Genomic DNA, 23,458 nt, shown 5'->3' with positions numbered 1-23,458 from the left:
GGCTTCGCCAATAATTAACAAAACTCACACTTCTGTTTATGAAAACTACTGTGTGAAAGTTTGCTGTTTCTGCAGTAACTGTTCTACATCGTTGACATGTTTTGGCACGAAATTGTGAAAGGCGCTATATAAATGTAATTTTTTTTCATTAAAAATGTCTGAGTTCATTTAATTATTTTATGCTAAATACTCAAGTTTTTTTTTTAACTTCAAACCGTGTACTTAAAATGCAATAAATGACCGGAAATGACAGCTTTAAAGAAGTGAAGGGGCTTCAGAAGTTAAGAGGGAAAGTTTGTGTAAAAGTTTGACGCTGATGCAGTTATGCAGCCGGAGGACAGAAGGGCGGCGGAGGCTTTGCCTCCGGGCTCTGGGTACCTGTCCACGGATCGCTGCCTGGTTGCCGTGCACTTGCTGGCGACCCTGGCCGGCCTCATGGCCCTGCTGTCGGCCGTGCTCCTGTTCCAGTTGCGGTGCCAGCAGCCGGGTGAGCTTCAGTCGCCGGTCCCCGGGGGGCTACCTCGGCGGCTGCTGCGCTCGGTCTCGCAGGGACTGGCATCTCTCTCGGTCTCCCTGCACCTCTGCTGCCTGCTCCTGGCCCTGATGCAAGGCTACCTGGCCGCCGATCTCTGCGGGGGACAACCAGACAGGTAAAAGAAAGATGCCCAGAAGTCAGAACCCTGCCTTTTTAGCTAGAGTTGTGAAGGGGGACGGAGCTGACAAAATCTGGTGTGTTGAGACTGGCTTTGACAAGGTACAGAACAAGCTCAGGCAGTTTTCATATCGTTCTGGGTGGAATCCTAGAATCTGACAACCCAAGAGGAGGCCATTCGTCCCATCCTCGCTGTGCGAGCGCTTCCAAAATCCTCTCAATTGGTGTCCATCCTTTTGCATTTATAGATCTTTTTAAAATTATTTTGTTCAGACGTAACACCTCTGGAGCAGGTGGGACTTGAAGTTATGGCCTTCTGGTGATATTGCGCCGACAATGTTGTAAAAAAAAACCCAAGGAGCTTTACTAGAACTTTATTCAGCAAAATTTGACATCAAACCACATGAGGTAATTGGACAAGTCATAGAGATATACAGCGCGGAGACAGACCCTTCGGTCCAACTTGTCCATGCCGATCAGATATCCCAAATTAATCTAGTCTCATTTGCCAGCATTTGGCCCCTATCCCTCTAAACTTTTCACATACCCATCCAGATGCCTTTAAAATGTTGTAGTTGTACCAGCCTCCACCACCTTCTCTGGCAGCTCATTCCCCACAAAAATGTTTGATCTAAGAAGAAGGTTTTAAGGAGCCTCTTACAGGAGGAGAGGGAGGGAGAGAGGATTTTAGGGAGGGAATTCCAAAGTTTGGGACCTCACCTCGGTTCCAGTGGTGAAGTGATTAAAATAGAGGTTGCCTGTAGGCCAAGTTTTGGGGGACTGATGAGAGCTGGGTGAATTGTCAGGCTGGAGATTACAGTGTTAAGGAGAGACCAGACCATGAAGGGATTTGTAAACAAGGATTTAAAGGTTTAAAATCAAGGTATTGTTTGGGAACCCAGTGTAAGTTGGTGAGCACAGAAGCTCAAAGTGAGAGTTTTGGATTGCCTCAGTTTATGGGGAGAGGGGGTTTAGACTGTGGGAGGTTGGTCAGGAGAGGGTTGAAACAGTTGAGTCCCAAGGTAATAGAAGTAGAGGTGAAGGCTTCAGCAATTTAGAAGCTGAGGTGAGGGAAAAGGCAGGCAATGCAGTCGAGTCAGGAAAAGGTAGTCTCAGCGATGGTTCAAAGTTCATCTCTGGCTCAACTATAACTAAAGTGGCAAGTAGCAATACTTGTGCAAACATGCCCCTGTTTTTATGGTATTGTGCACAGGATTACTGTGGCAGAAAGCCAGAGACTTAGACTGAAAATCCTGAGCGTGTAAATTTGAACGTCAATGTGGCAATGTAAGAATTTGAAGACAGTATAAAGATGAAAAACTGGACCATGAAACAGGTTCATTCATGACTTTCAAAAAGAGAAACAGAAAAAGTAAGCAGCAGGAGAGGCCATTTGGCCCTTTGATCCTCTCTGCCATTCAATAGGATCATGGCTGATCATCCAACTCAGTCCCCTGTTCCCGCTTTCTCCCCATACCCTTTGACCCCTTTAGCTTCTCGTGCTTTATCTAACTCTCTCTTAGAGTCATACAGCATGGAAACAGACCCTTTGGTCCAACTCGTCCATGCCGACCGGATATCCTAAACTAATCTAGTCCCACTTGCCAGCATTTGACCCATATCTCTCTAAACCCTTCCTATTCACGTTCTCATCCGGACGCCTTTTAAATATTGTAATTGTACCAGCCTCCACCACTTCCTCTGACAGCTCGTTCCATACACTCACCTTCCATATTTTGGCCTTGACTGCTTTGTTTGTTGTCGTGAACAAGAATGGCCCACATGACGCCAGTCACACACCAACTTGCTTGACTAGAGGTGGCTGGTTGGCTAAAGTCTGGGCAGCCCACCATAATGTTGGTGCAAGCTCCTGGTGCAGACATCGTGGTAATAATGAAACAAGTTTGCCAGATTCATTAAACCTGGGAATGTTCCACAGTTTTCCCAGCAGTAAACAGGATACAGATTCAGGCTGTGATGTTGGTTGGAGACGGGTTCACTGAGTTTCTTTCCATGCGGATGACATAAGACTAGACCCAAAAAGAACCACTGAACTGTCACAGCACAGAAGGCCATTCAGTCTGTCCTGTCCATGCCAATTGACTGAAAGGGCAACTCCATCGATTCCACTCAGAGATAGTAGGAACTGCAGATGCTGGAGTCAGAGATAACACAGTGTGGAGCTGGAGGAACACAGCAGGCCAGGCAGCATCGGAGGAGCAGGAAAGTTGACGTTTTAGGTCGGGACCCTTCTTCAGATTTCTGAAGAAGGGTCCCAACCTGAAACATCAGCTTTCCTGCTCCACTGATGCTGCCTGGCCTGCTGTGTTCCTCTGTCAATTCCACGGCCTCTTACTCTTTAACCAATCCACTGTCCTAGTCTAGATAAAAGATAAGCCAAGATCACTGAAGTACAATAAAATGAAAACAAGATGCTGGAGATCTGAAAGAAAAACAGGAAAAACTCGGCAGGTCTTGCAGCATCTGGACAGCAAGAGACAGAGCTAATGTTTTGCATCTGATACGAATCTTATGCACACTTGAAACATTAACTCTGTTTCTCTCTCCACAGATGCTGTCAGACCTGCTGAGTTTCTCCAGCAATTTTGGTTTGAACCACTGGAATATAAGTCCTGTTCAGTCCACAGCAGAGTTGCACATAGTTCTGTGAAATCACCTTGAGAAGGCGAGATGTGCTTGGTTCAGTCTGTCTGCAGTATAACTCCAGTGCGGACCGCGCAATGTGGGCTCAGCCCTTGGCTGGGATGAGTCACAGTCCAGGTCAGGTTCTGTTCCTTGGAGAACAACACTCTGTGGCTACTGGGCTGTAGGATGAATACTGCAAATCATAGCAAGGAAACCAGTGGATGTTCAAATCTTTGTCAAGTTTAAAGCTGGTAATATATTGTCCAGTCATTACAGTAACTGCTCAATATTCACGTTCACTGATTTTACCCTCAGTCCTGACTCAAAGGAGTATAAAGTAACTCCTGTGTTTCTGGAGGACAAATATTGAATTATATAGGAAACACAACCTCTAAGTTTTGCACAAGACAATGGCCGGATAATTTTTTTTTGATGATGTTGGTTCAGGGATAAATATTGGCCAAGTCAGTGGGGAGCACTGCCCTGCTTTTTTATGGGAATAGTGACCAGAGAGTCATTTATGCCCAGCTGGGAGAGCAGATAGAATCTAAGTTATTATCTTGTCTAAAAGATGGCATCTCTGCCTCCCCAGGAGTGCGGTGCCTCAGTTATCTGCTTGTCTGTGTTTTTCTCTCTACATCACAAGAGTCAGGGCATGCAAGAACTGAGGCAGCACAGATTGAGCTCGTCTAAAGAACAGGCCGCTTTACTGCTTTTGCTGAGAAACCTAATTCTGTAATCAGTCACAACGCGAGGGAAAGCTCTCAGTTGCGTGAGCAGGGAGTATAATGAGCCATAGTCTTTGTGTGAGCCTTTCTTCAATAGGCAGACCCCCAGGACTGGCCTCTCTAGTAGGGAGCCAGATTGGCCCTGTACAGAGTGAACGTGCCACCTTAAACCTGTCTGCTCTGTGGCCATTGCCAGTTTGCAATAACTGTTTTGAAATGGAATATCAGTGTGTGTGAACTTGCTTCAATCCATCACTTGTTGCTACTCTGCCACTGACTTTGTTTAACAGGAATTCAATTAAAATCGCAGTTTGGTTGGGGGCGGTTTTGGTTTCAGACTGGAAGAGGCAGAGGAAGGAGAAAAAAAAATCAGAAAAAGTATTGGGTGAAAGGGCTCGTCAGGTCACAGTGTAAAGCCATTCCATATAAGAATACTTGACAAAGCTCCTCCTGAGCATTTCTGGAAATGAAGCTGCACTTATAAAACGTCCTCAACATAATGCAGTGTCTTGAGATGTTTCACAGGAGCATTTTCAGTTTCACGCCGAGCCACATAACAAAGCAAAGAATGACGACTTTATATAACGCTTTTCACAATCACTGATCTCTCAAAGTGCTTTACAGCCAGTGAAATACTTTTGACGTGTAGTCAGTGTTGCATTGTAAGAAACACAAGATCCAGTTTATCCACAGCAAGCTTCCAAAAACAGCCATATAACAATAACTGGATAACCTGTTTTCGTGATGTTGACTGCAGGGTAAGTATTTGCCAGGCTTTCAGGAATGCTGTTCTTCAAAACAATGCTATGGGATCCTTTGCATTCAGCTGTGCAGGCAGATGGGACTTCAGGAAAACATTGCACCTGAAGGTTAGCACCTCTGACAGTGCAGCACTTCCCCAGTACTGCACTGGAGAATCAGACAACTTTTTTGCGCTCAATCCCCGAACCAAGACCCATATGACACACAGAGGTGTGTGCTATCCACAGCTGACACCAGAAACAAGATTCCACCACAAGTTGGCTTATAAATAACTACTCAAATATAAGAAAATGAACCTTGAAGAAATTCCTCTCCAATTCATGGAAGTTTTGGGACATGACAATCTAAGCTGCCCAACCAATCCACTAACTCTGCAACAATTTTTGATTCTCAAGAAGTCGCTTACAAAGGTTTGCACTGCTTGCAGTTTTGTCTGGAAGATGCTAAAATCCCTGGTTATTCTTTGCATGTGGGTAAGCAAATGCTTGATGGACCAAACAGCCTTCTGATTCTTCCATTACATTACATTGTCCCATTACAATAGTGTAAAATTCACTGCTACAGTGGTTTCATATTCATTTCCCCTATTAAATAATGATGTGCCTGAAGATATTCACAAAATGTTGACTCCAAAGATTCAAGGAAAAGGTCACATGTAGGAATAGGATGAGGCCATTCAGCCCCTTGAGCCCACACTCATCAAATCAGGGCTGATCTTAACCTCAACTCCATGCACCATCCTTTGCTCCCACATCCCTTGATAATCTGCCTATCAAGAGTTCAGCCTTGAAATTTAAATGGACTTCAGAATCCAGAAATGAAAATCCAGACTTTCGACACACGATTAACCTTGTACAAGACATTCAGTAGATCCATCTCCTTGTTAAGGGGCTGCTATAGATTTCTTCACTTCAACACACCACCCTGGCCCCTGGCCAACATCTGTGTCTCAGGCTTGCTGCAGTGCTCCAGCAAACCTCAAACAGCACCTCATTTTCCTCTTTGGAACTCTACAGCCTTCTGGACTCAATATCGATTTCAACAATTTTAGGACTTGAGGCACCTTCTCCCATGTACTTACCCCAACCCCCACACACATCAGGCCTTATTATCACAGGGGTCCTGACTCAAAATGTCAACTTTCCTGCTCCTCTGTTGCTGCCTGGCCTGCTGTGTTCCTCCAGCTCCACACGGTGTTATCTCTGACTCCAGCATCTGCAGTTCTTACTATCCCTTATTATCACATGGGTCTGCTTTTTCTTTCTGTGCTCTAACCTCCCGTTTTTGTGTGTGTGTAGCTGCAGGACACTGTGAGAAGCACCAGTTGTGTAAAAAGCTTTATTAATACTCCACCACCAGGAAAGCACCCATGTGACCAAAGGACCAGTGACAAGCAAAGGCCTGGTAGGGGCAATATTTACACGAACGAGAAAGTGAGGGGAGACGGTAAGGACTAAATCAAAATAGAATTGGAAGGGGAAATAAGACATCCCAATGCAGGGAAGCTGTTAAGGGCAGTTTCCTTCAGATCAAATTCCATGTTTGTAGTGCCTTCAAAAATAGTACAACACCTTGAGGCACTCCACAAGAACATTATCCAATAAAGTCTGGCATTGAGCCATTTAGGAAAACATAGAAGTAGGCTGTGAAAAGCTTCTTCAATGAGGGATAAGGGAAGGTAGGTTAAGGAGGAGATTCCAGAGCTCAGGACCTTGGCAGTTTAAGGTAGTGTCACCACTAATGAAGAGAGTAAAACTGGGGAAGTGTAAGCAGCTGGAGTTGGTCTGGTTAGGATATCTCAGAGTGCTGACGGATTTAAGGAGACCACAGAAACTGAGAAGGGCAGGGTCGCAGAGGAATATAAAAGAAAATAAGATCAGGAACTTTGTAGCAGACACACTACTGTAAGTATTACTTGTGTAAAACTGTATATAATTGCTTTCAGTGAGTATTCTGACCGTGACTCTGTTTCTCCTGTTCCAGACCTGACTGGATTCTCTTGAATAGCCGCCCTTCCCGCCATGTGGCCCTCAGTGCGTTCTGTCTGGGTGTTATCGTATATCTGGCAGGTACGTTGTGAAACAACAAACTCCCCCAAACACTCCTGCACACAACAACTGAGATGTCACCTTGGCTCTATTTCGAATGAGACACTAGGCTAAGAGCCACTTGGGGAGATGTGAAAGATTAGACTGCACCATTTTGAAGACAAGCAGGGGGAGTTCTCCACATTGTCCTGCATCAATATTTACCTCCTCACCCCCTCTTCCCCATAAACAATTGCTCATCTGGTCATTATACCATCGCTGTTTGTGGGAACTTGCTGTACACAAATGATCTGCTGCATTTCCTACATTATAACAATGACTATACTTCAAAAAGTAACTAACTAGCTGTAAAGCATCTTGCAATGTCCTGAGATCATTATAGAAACACGAGTCTTTCTCAAGTGGGTAGCTCCCTCCTTTGGAGTCTGTAGGGCCAGAGGTTCAATCCCCATGCCAGGGTCTTCAACACAACGCAAGCTGACACTGCCCAGCGCAGTACTGAGGGATTGCTGCATTATCAGAGGTACCACCTTTTGTCAGGGACGTTAAACCGATGCTCTGTTTCCACATGTGACCAGAGGGAACAGATCCTATGGTACTATTTTTGAAGAACAGAGCATTCCTGGACAATACACAACCTTCATTTTTGCCACTATCAGAACAATGAGCGAACTGTTCATTAGTATTTTATGGGATCTTGCTGTGTCATGTTTCCTGTACAGGGGTGGCTATATTTCAGTCATCAGGTGTTCAGCACCGTGCCATGTCCAAAAAAAAATGTAGAAGGCACTATATATCAGCAAGTACTTCCTTTCAAAACCACTGGCAACCACATCACCCATTCTCATACCTCAGGCAATTGGCCATTTGTCCTGCCTGAGACTAGACTGTGAGGTTCAGCAGCCTGTTAGACCAGTGGAGGTGGGAGTGTCTGGAGAAGTGGGATTACAATCAGTCCCAGTTCACTGTTTGCCAGGTTGTTGACCTGTGGTCACTAACAGGACTCTCAGTATTGTCCATACCTGGAGAATAAAAGGGGAGTTTATCTAGTAAACAATCAGATGGCCTCACCCATTTCCTCTTGCTCTCCAACTCCAATCCGAAAACAACTTCCAGCAAGTAATTAGGAGTCACCTTAGGGTGTTGAACCCTGCAGCACCTTAGGCTGCCCAGTGCACTTGGTTAGTTCAGGGTCAGAGAATCCTACTGATGTTCTAAGTAAAAACCAAAAGAACTGCTGATGCTGGAAATCAGGAGTAAAAACAGAAATTGATGGAAAAGCTCAGCAAGTCTGGCAGCATCTGTGGAGAGAAATCAGAGTTAATGTTTCGAGTGCAATGACTCTTCTTCAGAACAGATGGTAGCTAGGAAAATTTTTTTTAATGCAGAAGATAGGGTGGGTGGGTGGGGGGAGGGGTGTAAGGAGTAAATGATAAGTGGAGGTAGAGCCCAAAGAGAGAGAAGAACAGTTGGACAGTCAAAGGAGTGGATAACGATCAGCCTAGGAGAATGAATAGCTGCTAATGGGGACTATTAGTGGCTAACGATGGGTTGTGTGTAATAGCAGATCATGTGATAACAAGGCCTGGTATGTGGGGCTTGGGGTAAGGACATGGGAAAAGGTGCCTCAAGCCCTAAAAGTGTTGAACTCGATAGAGTCCAGAAGGCTGTAGAGTTCCCAAGCGGAAATGAGATGCTGTTCACTTTGGTACTTAGCACCGAAACTAGCACCTCAGCAGGTACAGGCAAATAGTGAGAGTCGCCCCACAACCTGCCACTCTGTGACATAATATCTCAATATCCCAACGACTGCAGCAGTTCAAGACGACAGCTCACCTCCACCTTCTGTAGGGCAACTGGGGATGTGCAATAAAAGCTGACCTTGCCAAGGGCACCCACATCCCATGAAAAAGTTAATAAAAATAATTATCCTGAAAGACTGAACAGGCTTGGACTCTTTCCTGTAGAGATGGTGGACGGGTAACCTAATAGGGAAATATAGAGAAAATATTTCTGTTTGAGAAGGAAACCAGAGCTACACAAATAAAAGTCTCCAACAAATTGGGTGGTATAGTGGTTAGCACTTGTGGCTTCAATGCGCCAGGAACCCAGGTTCGATTCCAGCCTTGGGTGAGTGTGGAGTTTGCATGTTCTCCCTGTATCTGTGCTGGTTTCCTCCGGGTACTCCAGTTTCCTCCCAAAGTCCAAAGATGTGCAGGTGAAATGGACAGGCCATGATAAAAACCCTATACGCAAGGTTAGGGGGCTGGGCTGGAGTGGGAGGTTGGGATGCTCTTCGGAGGGTTGGTGCAGACTCAATGGGCCAAATGGCCTCTTTCTGCACTGTAGGGATACTATGAAATTCAGGATAAGCTTCTTTCAATAGAGACTGTGGAACTCACTACCAAAGGGAATGATCAACATGGGCAGAATTGATGCATGGAGAAGTTGGATAAACACAAGAGGGCCAGGGATGGGAGACAGTGATAGAGTGATAAAAGGGAGGGAGAAGACTCCTGTGGAGCATAAACATTTGCAGATACCCAATGGACTGAATGGCCTCTTCCTGTTATGTAACATCCAATGTAATGCAATGTAAGCTAGTGCAGGGTTACAGGGAATTGGAGGAGCACGACCTGGACTAAAGTATGCAATGGGGTTACCAACCTGTAACAAAGAGATAGAAAACCAAAGCAGTTTGACCTGTCTTGCTCTCTCTCTCCATCCATTTATTTATTACTGAAACATGCACAGGGTGCTTCAGTCAAGGCAAACCCATACAAGAAGTGACAAACACCTTTCCTCGATCAGCTTCTTCCCTCAACAGTCTCTGTATCCTGAGATTGGAAGTGAGGATATTTTAGCAAAGGAACTGGATAATTTTGTACAGGAAACAGACCTGTGCCTTCCTGGTGCCACAGAGAGGGAGTAGATAGCCAGGACGATAAAGGGAGCAGATTTCCTTCATACAGTAACTTAAATTAGTTCTCCATTCTCTTAGCACAAGCGTTTTTGAGGGAACGGAGAGACAGACCATTCGGAAATCATATCAATTAACTTCTCCACATCAGCTTCAGTGCTGTTGTAAACTGCCGACAGGAAGAACGAGAAGCTGTTTCTTTGTAAAAGCTGCATTCGGCAAAGTAAAAAGGTATCTTATGCTTGTGAAAATACACATACAAACACACCCACGCGTAGATACACCAGTGCCGTTAACTGTCCAACTCTTTCAGAACCTTATTCCATCTGATCCCTTTTCTTCGCATGACCCAGAACGAGCTTGGCGACCAGTGTTCACTGAATACACCATCCAACACTGCAGAGAAACCAAACCAAACATCAGCCATGTTAGTGTCAGACTCAGTGGGAAAACGATCTTGTTGGGTAAACGTTGACCCTAAAAACCAGAGGGCACAAGTTGACGATTAACTCTTTCAAAAGAAAAGTTAAATACAGCAAACTTTGTTTTAACTGGTACTTTATGAACCAGCATTCTTAATAAACCGGTAAAAATTATATACCTCAAATACCAGAAGTTTCTGTATTATCACGATCTCCACGATGTCAGATCAGTCAGTCAAAGGTGTGAGTGAGAAGGCTCTCTGCTGATAAGTTTTATTTAAGGCAAAGTTGCATTATTATTTAAGTGATTTATACTGTAAACAAAATATAACAGTGATGTATATACCCCATGCATTACGTTTCTATTACTTAATGTGTGTTTTTACGTTGATTATGTGGCCGTCTTGATTAACTGGTACACTTCTGGTCCGATTAATAAAAAGTTTGCTGTAATTAAAAAGTGAAACCATTTAAGGCTCTGAGGAAAGGGAGGGCAGGAAGGATCTTGGTTTGACATCTCATTCCAAAGGTCAGCACCTCTGACAGTGCAGCATTTCCTTGTGGGGGCCATTTCAATCTGGATCAAGTGCACACAGTTCCAAAGTATTAAACTCACAACCTTCCAGTCAGCGCACTGACAAATCACTGCTGACCCCTGTAAGTGATGGACACTTTGAAATGGCATTTTGATCTAAAGCTGTACAAAGAGAAGTGTCTGAGAGCAAACACCAAATCTGAACAGCAGTTTTGAAACTAGGGTTGGTCTTCCTGTTTCAAGATACAGGCAAGACAACGGAACCATAGAACACAAAATTGAAAGTAATCCCTTCAATTGACATAACCTGACAGGAGCAATGGTTGAAATTCTCATAAGGTCAAACAGTAGCAAATATATGGGGAAATGCTTTGGAACCTTAAAAATATAGCTAAGCATCCTGGGCAAAATGAGTTTGTCTAGCCTCAGACCAGATCCTCTTTAACAGGATTCCAGTATGTGGAGCAAGAGGAGGCCATTCAGCCCCTTGAGCTAGTTCTGCCATTCAAGTGGTTGGGAGGTCATGTTGCAGCTGTACAGGATATCAGCAAGGCCACTTTTAGAATACTGCATACATTTCTGGTCCCCTTGCTATAAGAAAAATTTTGTTAAACTTGAGAGTGTGCAGAAAACATCTACTCAGATGTTGCCCAGACTGGAGGATTTGGGCTATAAAGAGATGCTGAATAGGCTGGGGCTTTTCTCCCTGGAGTGTCAGAGACTGAGAGGTGGCCTTAAAGAGGTTTATAAAATCATGAGGGGCATGGAAAGGTGGAATAGCCAACATCTTTTCCACCCAGGATAGGGGAATCCAAAACTAGAGGGCATAGGTTTAAGGTGAGAGGGGAAAGATTTAAAAAGGACCTGATGGGTAACTTTTTCACGCAGAGGGTGGTACGTGTATGGAACGAGCTGCCAGAGGAAGTGGCGGAGGCTGTTGCAACTTTTAAAAGGCATCTGGATGGCTACATGATTAGGAAGGGTTTAGAAGGATATGGTCCAAACGCTGGCAAATGGGACTAGGTCACATTGGGACGTCTTGTTGGTGCAGATGAATTGGATCAAAGGGTCAGTTTCCGTGCTGTATGACTCTAAGTAGTTCATAGCTGATCTGTCTCTCAACTCCATCGACCCGTCTTGGATTTATACTCCTTCAAACTCTTCACCAAGCAAAAGCTTTCAATCTCAATTTGAACCACATAATCGGTTCCCAGCATCTACAGCAATTTGGAGGGGACAGAGTTTCACATCGCACTAACCTGTATGTGCAGTGTTTCCTGATATCATCCTTTGTACCAGGCTCCCCCATGAGACAAAATTATTTCTCTAATGAGCCTATCAACTTTTAAACCATCTTGAACATTACAATTTGATTACCCCATAATCTATCATATTCAAGAAAACACCGGGCTAATCAGTGCAACCTTTTCTCATAATTTAACTATTTGTGCCCCAGTTTCATTCTGGTCAGAGTGCAATCCCACCAAGCTATAATGAGATGCAGTGCTCAAACTGGATCGTAATGTGAATATGCCTCTGTCTCATACTGCTAAGAGCTTTAATCCTATGTAGCTGTTATGATCATCTCCCAGGAGCCAAACGAGGATCCCTTCTGTGGCTGGGCTGGGAGTTTTACTCTATCCAACCCTGAGCTGCACCTGTCATGAGAGTATTTGATGGGGACAATGTCAGGGGAGCTTTACTTGCAGATTATTTTGAGTTTAAAAGTGTTTTTGTACCCTGAATTTAACCCAGTGCTGTCCCTGTCCAGTGAGTGTTTGATGAGGACAGTGTAGAGGCAGCTTTACTCTGTAACTAGCCCTGAGCTGTAACTGTTCTCAAAGTGTTTGATGGGCCAGCATAAAGGGAACTTTACTCTGTACCTAACCCTGTACCATAACTGGTCTCAGTATCTCAGATGTTGACCTTAGGTAGACTCAAAAAGCAATGAACTGAAAGGAGCAGCTCCTGGATTTTGCCAGGTTGCAGTCCTAAAGCTCAGAGATTTGGGCTGTACCTTATTGTCAGGTCTGTGGGATTTTACATGGAGATTCCTGTGCTTTCTTTTCCAGCTTTCTCCATTTACGTGTTGTTGGAGTTTGAGAAGGAGAGTGCAATGGCGAGTGCTGGAGTCCTTGCCGCTGGGGTGTTGGTGCTCTTCATCATCATCATCCACGCTGTGGTGAAGGCTCGGTGCACTAACAGGAGCCGACTCCCAGAGCACAGCACCACCATGTTCGAGAATAACCGCGCTCCGAGAGGTGGCTGGCCAGAGCCGGAGCGTTCGGATCCCCGGGCCGAGGACGAGGAGGATGAGGAGTCGCGTTTGCCTGCCTTTCGCAGGGAGACAGCCTACGAACGCTACCGTGAGCAGAAAGCCTTTTACGTGGCCACGTCGGCAAGCCGAGCTGGAGCCACACCAACTGGACGGGACGGGTATGGGCACTCCCGGGCGCTTTCAGCGGGACGCAGCATGCCTTGCACTGGACCCTGGGACGGGGTGACACATGAAATGAGGCGGGTACTGGCACACAAGGGGACCGTCTGCCGGAAAGACTCGACACTAGTCTGAGCTCGGTGTCAACCAGCAGAGATCAGACTGGTGTGGCGATTGGCAACACTGGCGCAGATCCCACAGAAGCATGCATGACCCCTTTAGCGAAGACTTCTTAAACCTATTTCCTCCTCTGCTCCCCTACAACCTCACTGTTCAGGTCGGAGAGAGATTTTGGCTTTGGCGTTGCAGGGTTCAGGCAGGGTAGGCAACAGGGTATTTGGCATGTCAGTCGATGAACCAAACATGGAGGAAAGGAGCAGAAGGAGAAGGATGTAGGGAGAATCAGAATCAAACAAAGTTCAGAAGAGAAATAAAGAGAGGGACATGATGATTGGATTAAGAAAAGGTTTGAAAGGAAATGTATACAAAAAAACTTCAAAATCTTTTAACAATTTACTAAAGGAATGAGAAACTGGAGATTTAACTATTCTCTTCCAGGGCAGGAGAAGGTGAGCAAGAATGTAAACTTCCTCATTAAAACGTTACTTAACACTTAAGTTGCAATTCTGATTTTCTATATTGAGCTTAATTCATGCACAAAATGCAGCAATTTCACAAAACTCAGGGTGAAATTACAAGCAAGCTGCTGTTTACACGTGGCTAATGGGGGGGCAGGGGTTACTGCGTACAGTCCAGCAGCTTATGGTCATGAACAATTCACAGGGTATCACTCCCTCTCCATAACCGTTGAGAAGTGTCAGCCCCTTGAAACTATTTTGGCAGCAAATTCTAGGCCAATTACAGAGAGCCAGGAGTCCCACCTTCATGAGGTAAAGAAACAGTACAAAAGCTGTCAAAAAGCACCAGGCACAAGTGGAAATGTTTACTGTATTTTATTTACTGACCAGGGCAATTTTTGTTTTGCTTAAAATGACAGGTAGAATTAATCAAATGAGGAGAAGTGTGTCTTAATGGCAGTCAGTTTTAACCTAAAAATATATATTTTGCAGATGTACATATATATTTTTAACTAATCCTTTTTCCACGTTGCAATGTAAGGGTTACTAAAAAAAAAAGTGGCAGCAGTCCTAGACAACTTTTCATTTGCATTCAAATCCTACAAGGTGCCATCAAGCTGCTTGACACTGAAAGGCATCACATTTGATCCCTACTCCAGCTGATGAGCCGCAGGGAAAACTTCTATGGATTTTACTACCCCACCTTCTATCCCTGCGCCTCTTTTGAAGGAACCTGCCTCAGCAAGAGTCACCAATTTCCTTGTAACTATCCCCCATCCATCAAACGGCAGCCTCTGAACAAGCACAGGTTCAGCACAAGCCAGGGTCACTGCTCAGCTGGGACCTCAGTCTAAACCTGCTTACACACATGTGGAGAAGAACAAACAATGCTGCACATTACTAAGGGATGGGCCTCTACAGACTAAATGGTGGACTAATTACCTCAAGCTCAGCAAACAAGGTGGTTTCCAGGATTTGACATTTGCTAAATATATAAATAAAGAAGTCCTTGATTTGGAATGCCCACAAATGCAGAATCATGTCAAGTTATTTGTGCTAGTCATAGAAGCCCTTAGCAACCCCAGAACAAACAAGCGGAAGTTTTGAGCTGAGCTGTGATGCCTCCACAGTCAAACAGCCTACCAATGTTCACTGCCAAAGATGACATCCAGATCCAGGGCAATTGGGTGGGACACTCCATCTCCTGCAGCATCGCAATCCTGCTCAATCCGCTCCTTCTCTGAACAATAGCTAGGACACACACCTTTCAGTGGAAGTGTGGGGAGGGCATGTCATGTCAACAGCAGCTCTGAAGGCTCTGAGACCAAATGTGCTGCTCCTCTCCAAGTGCGATCTAAACTCTTCACGTCAGCCTTGATGCAGCCTAGGAAACCTCTTTATTGATCTGGTCCAGTTCTGAGGCAGGTGGTGAGCCCACTACTCAAGTTGATGGAATCCAAATGAAGGGATTCATTGTCACTTAAACACACTCCTGACCTTGCCCATCCGGTTAAGTGAAAAAATCAGGTGCTCTGGAGGTGGAGTCGGGATTGAGGGAGGTATCAGGAAGGGTTGAAGAAGAATAAATGACTGCCTCGAGCTCACCTAACTTTGTAAGGCTGGGAATGATGTTCACGCCACTCATTCTCTTCAAGCTCAGGGCATGCTCACATCACTTTCTGTAATGGATTACAAAATAAGTCATTTGGTAACTCTTGTCCAATCAGGGGAAAAAAATACTATGCAAGCCCAGTTGCAATCAGCATTATTTTCACTTGTTGCCTCCACAATAAAGAAGGAAAGAAACTAATGCTTAGCTACACAAGTTAAAAGGAAGAGAGACTGACTCCTTAACCAATCAGCAAGAACCAGCAGTCTTGGCAACGAGGGTCTGGATCTGTTAGGCCCCAGTTCTGTTTATCGCCATCCTGACCAGGTTATTGCTCAGAAGGATTGATGGCTGTTTAATGCCGTATCACCAGACTGAATCCACTTTGCAGTGACCAGTTATATCACAGAGGGAGGCTATTCAGCAACTGAATCCATACTGGCTGTCTGTAGACCAATTCAGACTCTCCCATTCCCTTACTCTACCTCAGCAGCCCTGCGTGTTTATTCTCTTCAAGTGCCAATGCAATTTCCTTTTGAAGTTATTGATTGTCACCACTTCCACCAACCTAGTCAGCACCCCCCACACCCCCTTCATTCAGCACTGGGTCATCATTGTTCAATCTGATTGGTCTCTATCACTTTTACACCTGACATTCTCAGAGTGCTTTATCAATACCACCTGGAGGGCCCATTCTGACCTCTCCACGTGCAACACTGCTCTGATCTCTAACTTGCCATCTCTGGCTTAATCCCAACTATTCCATCTCTTTTCTCTGTTTTATTGCTAGTCTCCTCTCTGAAGTTTTAAATGCCACATCCCTCACAATCTCCCAGGGGTGGCCAATGCTCCAGCATTGTCCCCAGAGTCTCCAGCTATCAAAAGGTTGATTTCCAGAGCTCTGCTGCGAGCACCTCTAGGAGAATAAACATAGGGCTTTAAGATAAAGGTGATTTCTTTTCCCCTTTTGTTTGAACATTATTCGTTATAAGAACGTTGGAAGACGGATCAAAGATAACATTCAAGGGCACAAGTTCAAAGCTTGTTTGCTTTCCAATGGCCTTGGAAGGAGGTAGAGAAGGCAACAGCCTAGTGGCATTATCATGAGACTATTAATCCAGAGACCCAGCTAATGTTCTGGGGACCATGGCAGATGGTGGAATTTGAATTCAGTAAAAATCTGGAATTAAGACTCTAATGATGATCATGAAACTGTTGTCGATTGTTGCAAAAACCCACCTGTTGGCTAATGTCCTTTAAGGAAGGAAACTGCCATCCTTACCTGGTCTCGCCTACATTGTGACTCCAGACCTACAGCAATGAGGCTGATTCTGAACTGCCCCCCTGGGCAATTAGGGACGGACAATAAATGCTGGTCTAGCCAGTGATACCCACATCCCATGAATGAATAAACAAATAGAAGTATGCAGATGCTGAGCAATCATCCTTGGCACTGTGAGGGTGGGGGGTGTGTGGGTGTGTGGGGTCATATATCTGATGCTACCGTTCCTAGAGACTTTGTCACAGGAATCGTAACCCTGAAGTCTGGACTAAATATCAGTGATGCAAGTTCAGATCCCACCACATCAACTGGAAAATTTAAAACTTAATGAATTAAATAAACTGGAATAAGACAGTAAGAAACTACTGACGCATGACCCCAACTGGTACACTAATGTCCTTTAGGGAAGGAAATCTGCCATCCTTACCTGGTCCAGCCTACACATGACTCCAGAAAGACAGCAATGTGATTGATTCTTTAGTGCCCTCTGAAATAAGCTAGATAGACCTGGCAACTATGTACAGGCAATAAATATTGGTCTAGTCAATGACACCCACGTCCCGAGTGAATAATAAAAAAACACTCAGTTGTCAAATGAACATGTAACTCTGGAACAGGTGTAGGCCATTCGGTCCCATGAGTCTACTCCACTACCCAACGATAGCACAGCTGACCTACCCACGATGGGAACACCACCACTTGCAAATTCCTCTCTAAGCCACTCACCAACCTGTCTTGGAAATATACTGCTGTTCCTTTAATGTTGCTGGGTTAAAATCCGGAATTCCCTCCTAACGGTATTGTAGGGCTACCTATAGCACGTGAACTGCAGTGGTTCAAGAAGGCAGCTCACCACTACCTGCTCAAGGGATGAGCAATAAATGCTGGCCAGCCAGCAATGCCCTCAGCCCACGAGTGAATAAAAAAACTTTTCACCTCCTTGCTTATCAATAATCTATCTACCTCAGTCTTAATAATATTCAGAAGTTTTGCTCTCACCATCTTTTGAGGAAGACAGCTCCAAAGACTCATCATTCTCTGTGGAAAGAAACAGTCTCCTTATCCCAGTCTTAAATGGACAATTCTTGTTGCTTGAAACGATAGTCTTGAATTCTAGGTTCTCCCGTAATGTATCATGTCAACAAATGCTGAACATCACAGTGGGTCAGGCAGCATTTATATAATCCAATCAAGTAGCCTCTTACTCTTATATACTGCCACAAACATAAGCTAACTGTTCAACTCATAAGACGAGCCCTAATTCCAGGTACTACTCTGGTAAACCTTCTGTGATTTGCTTCCAACACATTTACATCTTCCTTAAGTAAGGAAAAACTAAACTGTACAAGTATTCCCGATGTGGTCTCACCAATGCCCTGCATAAGCACAGAATAACCTTTCTTCTTCTGTATTCACTTTCCCTCCCTTATATTCTTATTAACTTTCCTAATTAGTTGCTACATTTTTTACAATTCATGCACGAGAATGCCCAGATCCTTCCGCATCTCAAGAGTTCTGCAATTTCAGGAAATGGCTCACCAAAACCTTCTCAAGGTAAATTAGTGATGGGCATTAATATTTGCAGCAACATTCCCATACCACGAATGAACAAAGCTAATACATTCAATAGAGTTGCAACCCTAAATAATGGAGATTGACACCAACAGTATGGGTTGAATTCCCACACCTGCTGAGGTTACCATGAAAGACTCTACCCTCACCAGAGGCATGATGACCCTCAAGTTAAACCACCACAAGTCATTTCTCTCTCTCTCTCTAATGAGAGAGCAGCCCAATGGTCTGGTAGACTATGATGATCTTACCTTACCTTTAACCCTAAACTCACCTTGCATTCCAACAGAGAATCATCACTCTTAATACATTCTCTCTCCTAGGACCTCAAAGCTCGCAAATCCTCACCTTCCTTCGTCTTGAGTTTGTTCTGCTTATGAGGAAAGGTGGAGACTGTACTTCATAGAGGTTGGCAGAATGAGAGGCAATCTTATAGAAACATAAGATTCTGACAGAGCTTGAAAGGATGGATACTCAGACATGCTCTCTTCATTGAAGAATTTAGAAGGTGGGGGGGCACAGTTTCTAAATAAGAGGAGAGATTTCTTTTCTCAGGAGATTGACAGTGTTTGGAATTCTCTCCCCCTATGAGAAATGGAGGCTGTGTCATTGAACGTGGTCAAGGCTGAGTTAGACAGGTGTTTGATCAAGGAGTCAGTGTTACAAGGGCAGGCAAGACGGACAAGAAAATCAAAAGTTATGGGGGTGGGGGCATGAAGGCCACAATTTGATCAGGCAAGACCTTACTGAATGGCAGAACAGGCTTGATAGGCCAAGTGCCCTACTCCTGCTCCTTTTTCTTACATCCATCTTCCTATCTGTGAATCTTTGAAATCTGAGCTTGATCTCACTTACTCCCGATAGACCTCATACTCCTCATCTATCCCATGTGACATACTGATTTGCAGTTTAACAATGCAACAGTGTCGGGCTCAAATGCTCAAGATGTTTAAAATACTTTAAAAATCCTTGTTAGGAATATGGTGTCGCCCTTGCTCTTGCACCAACACTACAGATCAGAGGAGTGTGTGGGAGTGGATTAAACAGTTTCGGGAGGAAGGAAAATGGAGAGAAAAATATAACTCTTGACACATCAACAGAGCTCCCAACCTTGAGTTAATTTTCATTCCAGTGGTAATAAAGCCAAAACCTTGAAGTATAAACAAATCGACTGGGGTTTCAGATATTGCTTTCAACTTTGGACTGCCGCTAATCCTTCTTTTAACTGGGTCTGATACAAATTATAAGCAAAGACATACTTATTATGATTGAATTATTTTAGCAGATTGCTCAAAAATGGTGGCAGGTTGGAAGGTCTGCATTTGTCAAGCATTCATCAAGATTCAACTGTACTTGAAGCTGCATAGGCCTCAAGCCTGGCATTAGATTTTGGTTGAGCTCCCAGTTTCAGCAATACTAACCTGGAAAGGAAGGGGCGCACGCTTGGCTCTGCACTCAGGAAGAAGAGAAGGAGGGAGGTTCAGGAACTGCCTGTGTAACAACGGAACTGTAACAGACACTCACATCACTAAAGCTGCATGCAGTGGTGGGGAGAAAGAAAACAAAATGCCATATTGCAACAAAAATACTGGAGTACTGAGGGTGCATTTTAACATCAAGCAATTTAAATGAAGTTACAAAACAGGGGACTAACTTAGTCCTGCCACACATACAAGCTTAATCAGTCCTTCAGATTCTGAAAATCTAACATCTGACAAATGCTTAGGAATGAGATAGATTTCTTTCAGGTAATAATATTTTGTGACTCTGTGGAAGTAATTTAAAATACAAGGTGCAATGAGTGTAGCGTGCTCGGGAATAAAATGGTGACAGCCCCAATGGCTTGCTTCAGGTTACCCTGAAGGACTCCCCTTCTCAACCTCTCCCCTTTCCTGAGGAGTGGTGACCCTTAAGTTAAATTACCACCAGTCATCTCTCTCTAATGAGAGAGCAGGACTATGGTCCTGTAAGACTATGACCACTTTTGCCACTACCAAGGGTATACCTCAGGGCACAACCATAATAGCTGCATGAATAGACCCTGAGAAATAGCAGCAGAAGTAGGCCATTCAGCCCATTCTGTCTGCACCATCATTCAGCAAGGTCATAATAATCCTCACCTACACTGTCCTGCCTCTTGCTCACAGCCCTCAATAACCCTTCAATGGGAATGACAGCAGGTCATAAAGCCCCTCAAACCATTTAATAAGATTATAGCTCACACTTCATTTCACACTCCTGCTGTAGTACCAAACAATTCATTCCCTCAGAATCTGAAACCTATGCATCCATCTCACTCTTGAACATACTCAATGATGGAGCATCAAAAACTCTCTGCGGTAGAGAATTCCAGAGATTCACGATCCCCTGAAGGAGAAAACGTTTCCTCATCTCTATTCCGAGTGTCCCAATCCTTAACCTGAAAATTGACCTCTTAGGTCTAGACTCTTGGGAGGGGGAGGGAACAGCCTCAGGCCATCTACCCTATCAAACCAAAATAAGAATTTTCCACATTTCAATAAAATCACATCTTAATCTTCTAACCTCCAGAAAAGACTGATTCATTCTATCCAGTCTCTTGATCTGTCATAGTCTCATTAATAAAAGAGTGATTCCCACAATTAGTCAATTATCATTTTGGAGTACTGCATGCAGTCCCGGTTGCCCCACTATAGAAAGGTTATTATTAAACTAGAAAAGGGTGCAGAAAAGATTTTCCAGGATGCTGCCTAGACTGGGAGGTTTGAGTCATAAGGAGAGGTTGGATAAGCTGGGACCTGTTTTTTTTTTTTACAGGAAAGTAGGAAACTGAGGGGTGACCTTGTAGAGGTCTATAAAATCATGAGGTAGATAGCCAACAGCTTTTCCCTGTGGGAGGGGAGTCTAAAAGTAGAGGGCTTGGGTTTAAAGTGAGAGGGGAAGAGATACAAAAGGGTCCAGAGGGGCAATTTCTTCCTCACTGAGGGTGGTTTGTGTCTGCAACAGGCTGCCAGAGGTAGGGGCGGAAGAGAGTACAATTTTGTCATTTAAGAAACATTTAGACAGGTACATGGATGGAATAGGTATGGAGGGATATTGACCAAACACAGGCAAATGGGACTAGTTTAAATTTTGAAAACTGGGCAGCATGGACAAGTTGGGCCAAAGGGCCTGTTTCCATGCAGTAGACCTCTATGACTCTATCAGCCAGAATTTCTGCTTCATCGTTGTTCAGTAACTTTCTGTAGCAAAGTGCAGTGGACGTTGAGGGAGGATAAGACAGCACTCTGAATCTCTCTGTGCCACTGGCTATTGGGGCTCAGTTCTGAAGAATGGCCTCTTGTACTGAGGTATGGGGGCACAGGGGAAGTACCCATGGAACAGCACTCCAAATTGAAGTTGGGTAACACTACAGGGGAGGGGGCAGTGTGAAAGTTTAATTTCTTCAAAACCTGAGGTTAAAGAATTCCTGGGACCAACTAGTTAGACACACCATCATTGCCACACACACTGCAGACTATAGTCTTCCAGTACTGAAGAAAAATCTTTCACTTAGCCACATAAAAGTGTGGATGGCTTTGATGCAATCAAACACTGTTTGCATAGAGAAGAACTTATCAGGGCTTCTCTCACACGCACACAAAATAATTTGATGTGGAAGTACTGATAAAAGCATCCAGGACATAGGAAGAGGTGTGATGGGGAAAAGCCACAAATATTAAAAAAGGCACTTGATGCCATAACAGACACTCAGTACTCAGAACTAAAAATTGCTATAAACAGACTATTTCATTCAAACATCAAAAATATATAATCCCCACAGGAGGTTTCATGAAGTCAGCATTTCTTCACCATCGTATTTGCAGTGCATTTCTCTCTATATCTTTGTGAAGATGGACTGTAAATTTGCAACTCCAGCCACATATTCATTTTTAGTACTGTAGTTGAGAGAAAGGCGTGATCATAAAATAAGTGAGTTGTAATCACTGTAAAGTGTTTATCAACATTTCCTTTTAAATTTGCCAATGTCTTCTGTCACACTAATTGCAGGCTGTGGCCACTATGCGGCTCCGATTTACCTGTATCCCACCTCTAGTCCCTCTCTCCCCCCCCCCCCCCCCCCCCCCCCCCGCCCCCCCGAACGACATGCTGTTGTCAGGCCACTTCACTCAATCAGGACAAACAGTTTGTCTCCTACAAATTCCACCTTCACTCCAATGCAATGAGCGTCCATGACTTCCCTGCTTTCAATGATACCTCCTGATACACACCCAAGCTGACAACAGAATGATGAAACTTAAAAAACGGGGGCCGGAAACGATGGGCGCACCAAGCTGACCCCATGACCCTCACAGTACCTGCGGCTCTGTAGAGAGCTCATCTGGTCCTTGATACTGATAGCGTGTCGGAGTAGACCCTCAATGTTCTTGAAGTAAGCCCCACTGTTGGACATGCTTTTCACAGCGCTACAGAGGGAGTGGAGGAGGAGGAGATAAAAAAGCAGAATTAATTCCTTCATTTTAGATGCCAGCAGCAGTCAGACACTGGAGTGACAGGCCTAACAGCTGGGAAGAAAGACTACTCTGTTCATTGGTCAGAAGAATACTGCTTTATTAAATGAGTTTGAGTTTCCACTGGGCATTGGAAAAATGCCACAAAGGTTCAATTCAGAGACACACCATCTCTATATCTAAGCTGTCTTGGAAGCATTTGTTGGGGACAGTGTAGATGGAGTTTCCTTCTGTATCTAACCCCATGCACTTTGTAAATTCACCCGTGGGACGCGGGCATCACTGGGCAGCATTTATTGTCCATCCCTAGTTGCCCTCAAGATGCTGGTGGTGAGCTGCCTTCTTAAACTGCTGCAGTCCATGTATTGAAGGTTGATCCAAAGTGGCATTAGGGAGGGAATTCCAGGATTTTGACCCAGCGACACTGACGGAACGGTGATAAATTTCCAAGCAGGATGGTGAGTGGCTTGGAGGGGAACTTGCAGGTGGTGTTCCCATGTATCTGCTGCCCTTGCCCTTCTCAATGGAAGTGGTCATGGGTTTGGAAGGTGCTGTCTGAGAATCTTTGGTGAATTTCTGCAGTGCATCTTGTAGATAGTACACACTGCTGCTACTGAGTGTCGGTGGTGGAGGGAGTAGATGTGGTGCCAGCCTAGTGAACTGCTTTGTCGTGGATGATGTCAAGCTTCTTGAGTGTTGCTGGAGCTGCACCCATCCAGGCAATTGAGGAGTATTCCATCATACCTCTGACATGTAGATGATGCACAGACCATGGGC

General features: G+C 44.5%; 1 protein-coding gene and 1 long non-coding RNA gene across 3 annotated transcripts; one reads left to right on the top strand and one right to left on the bottom strand.

The window, feature by feature from the left end:
* Window positions 1-284: 284 nt before the first annotated feature.
* tmem221 (transmembrane protein 221) lies at window positions 285-13,737 on the top strand. The gene is made up of 3 exons (XM_020516173.2): window positions 285-650; window positions 6,772-6,857; window positions 12,786-13,737. The coding sequence occupies exons 1-3, from the start codon at window positions 325-327 to the stop codon at window positions 13,283-13,285; spliced, it is 912 nt and encodes a 303-aa protein (XP_020371762.2). The 5' UTR covers window positions 285-324; the 3' UTR covers window positions 13,286-13,737.
* Window positions 10,096-16,472, bottom strand: LOC125486473. Of its 2 annotated transcripts, none has more exons than XR_007265133.1 (2): window positions 15,334-16,472; window positions 10,096-10,152 (listed from the first exon to the last, which is right to left on the bottom strand). It is a non-coding gene; the product is annotated as an uncharacterized LOC125486473 (long non-coding RNA). The 2 variants fall into 2 exon arrangements; XR_007265134.1 differs by lacking the exon at window positions 15,334-16,472 and adding an exon at window positions 10,358-10,440.
* Between the last annotated feature and the right edge of the window lie 6,986 nt (window positions 16,473-23,458).

This window comes from Rhincodon typus, chromosome 29, assembly GCF_021869965.1.
Source record: "Rhincodon typus isolate 14 chromosome 29, sRhiTyp1.1, whole genome shotgun sequence".
NCBI lineage: Eukaryota > Metazoa > Chordata > Chondrichthyes > Orectolobiformes > Rhincodontidae > Rhincodon > Rhincodon typus.
Note: the sequence above shows the minus strand (reverse complement) of the source record. Positions and strands in the feature narration are given on the sequence as shown.

Excerpts from the sequence above, each read along its gene's own strand:
- tmem221 (XM_020516173.2), top strand. The coding sequence starts at position 325 with ATGCAGCCGGAGGACAGAAGGGCGGCGGAGGCTTTGCCTCCGGGCTCT. Across the intron at positions 651-6,771 it reads TGCGGGGGACAACCAGACAG|ACCTGACTGGATTCTCTTGA; the intron begins GTAAAAGAAAGA and ends CTCCTGTTCCAG. Across the intron at positions 6,858-12,785 it reads TGTTATCGTATATCTGGCAG|CTTTCTCCATTTACGTGTTG; the intron begins GTACGTTGTGAA and ends TTTCTTTTCCAG.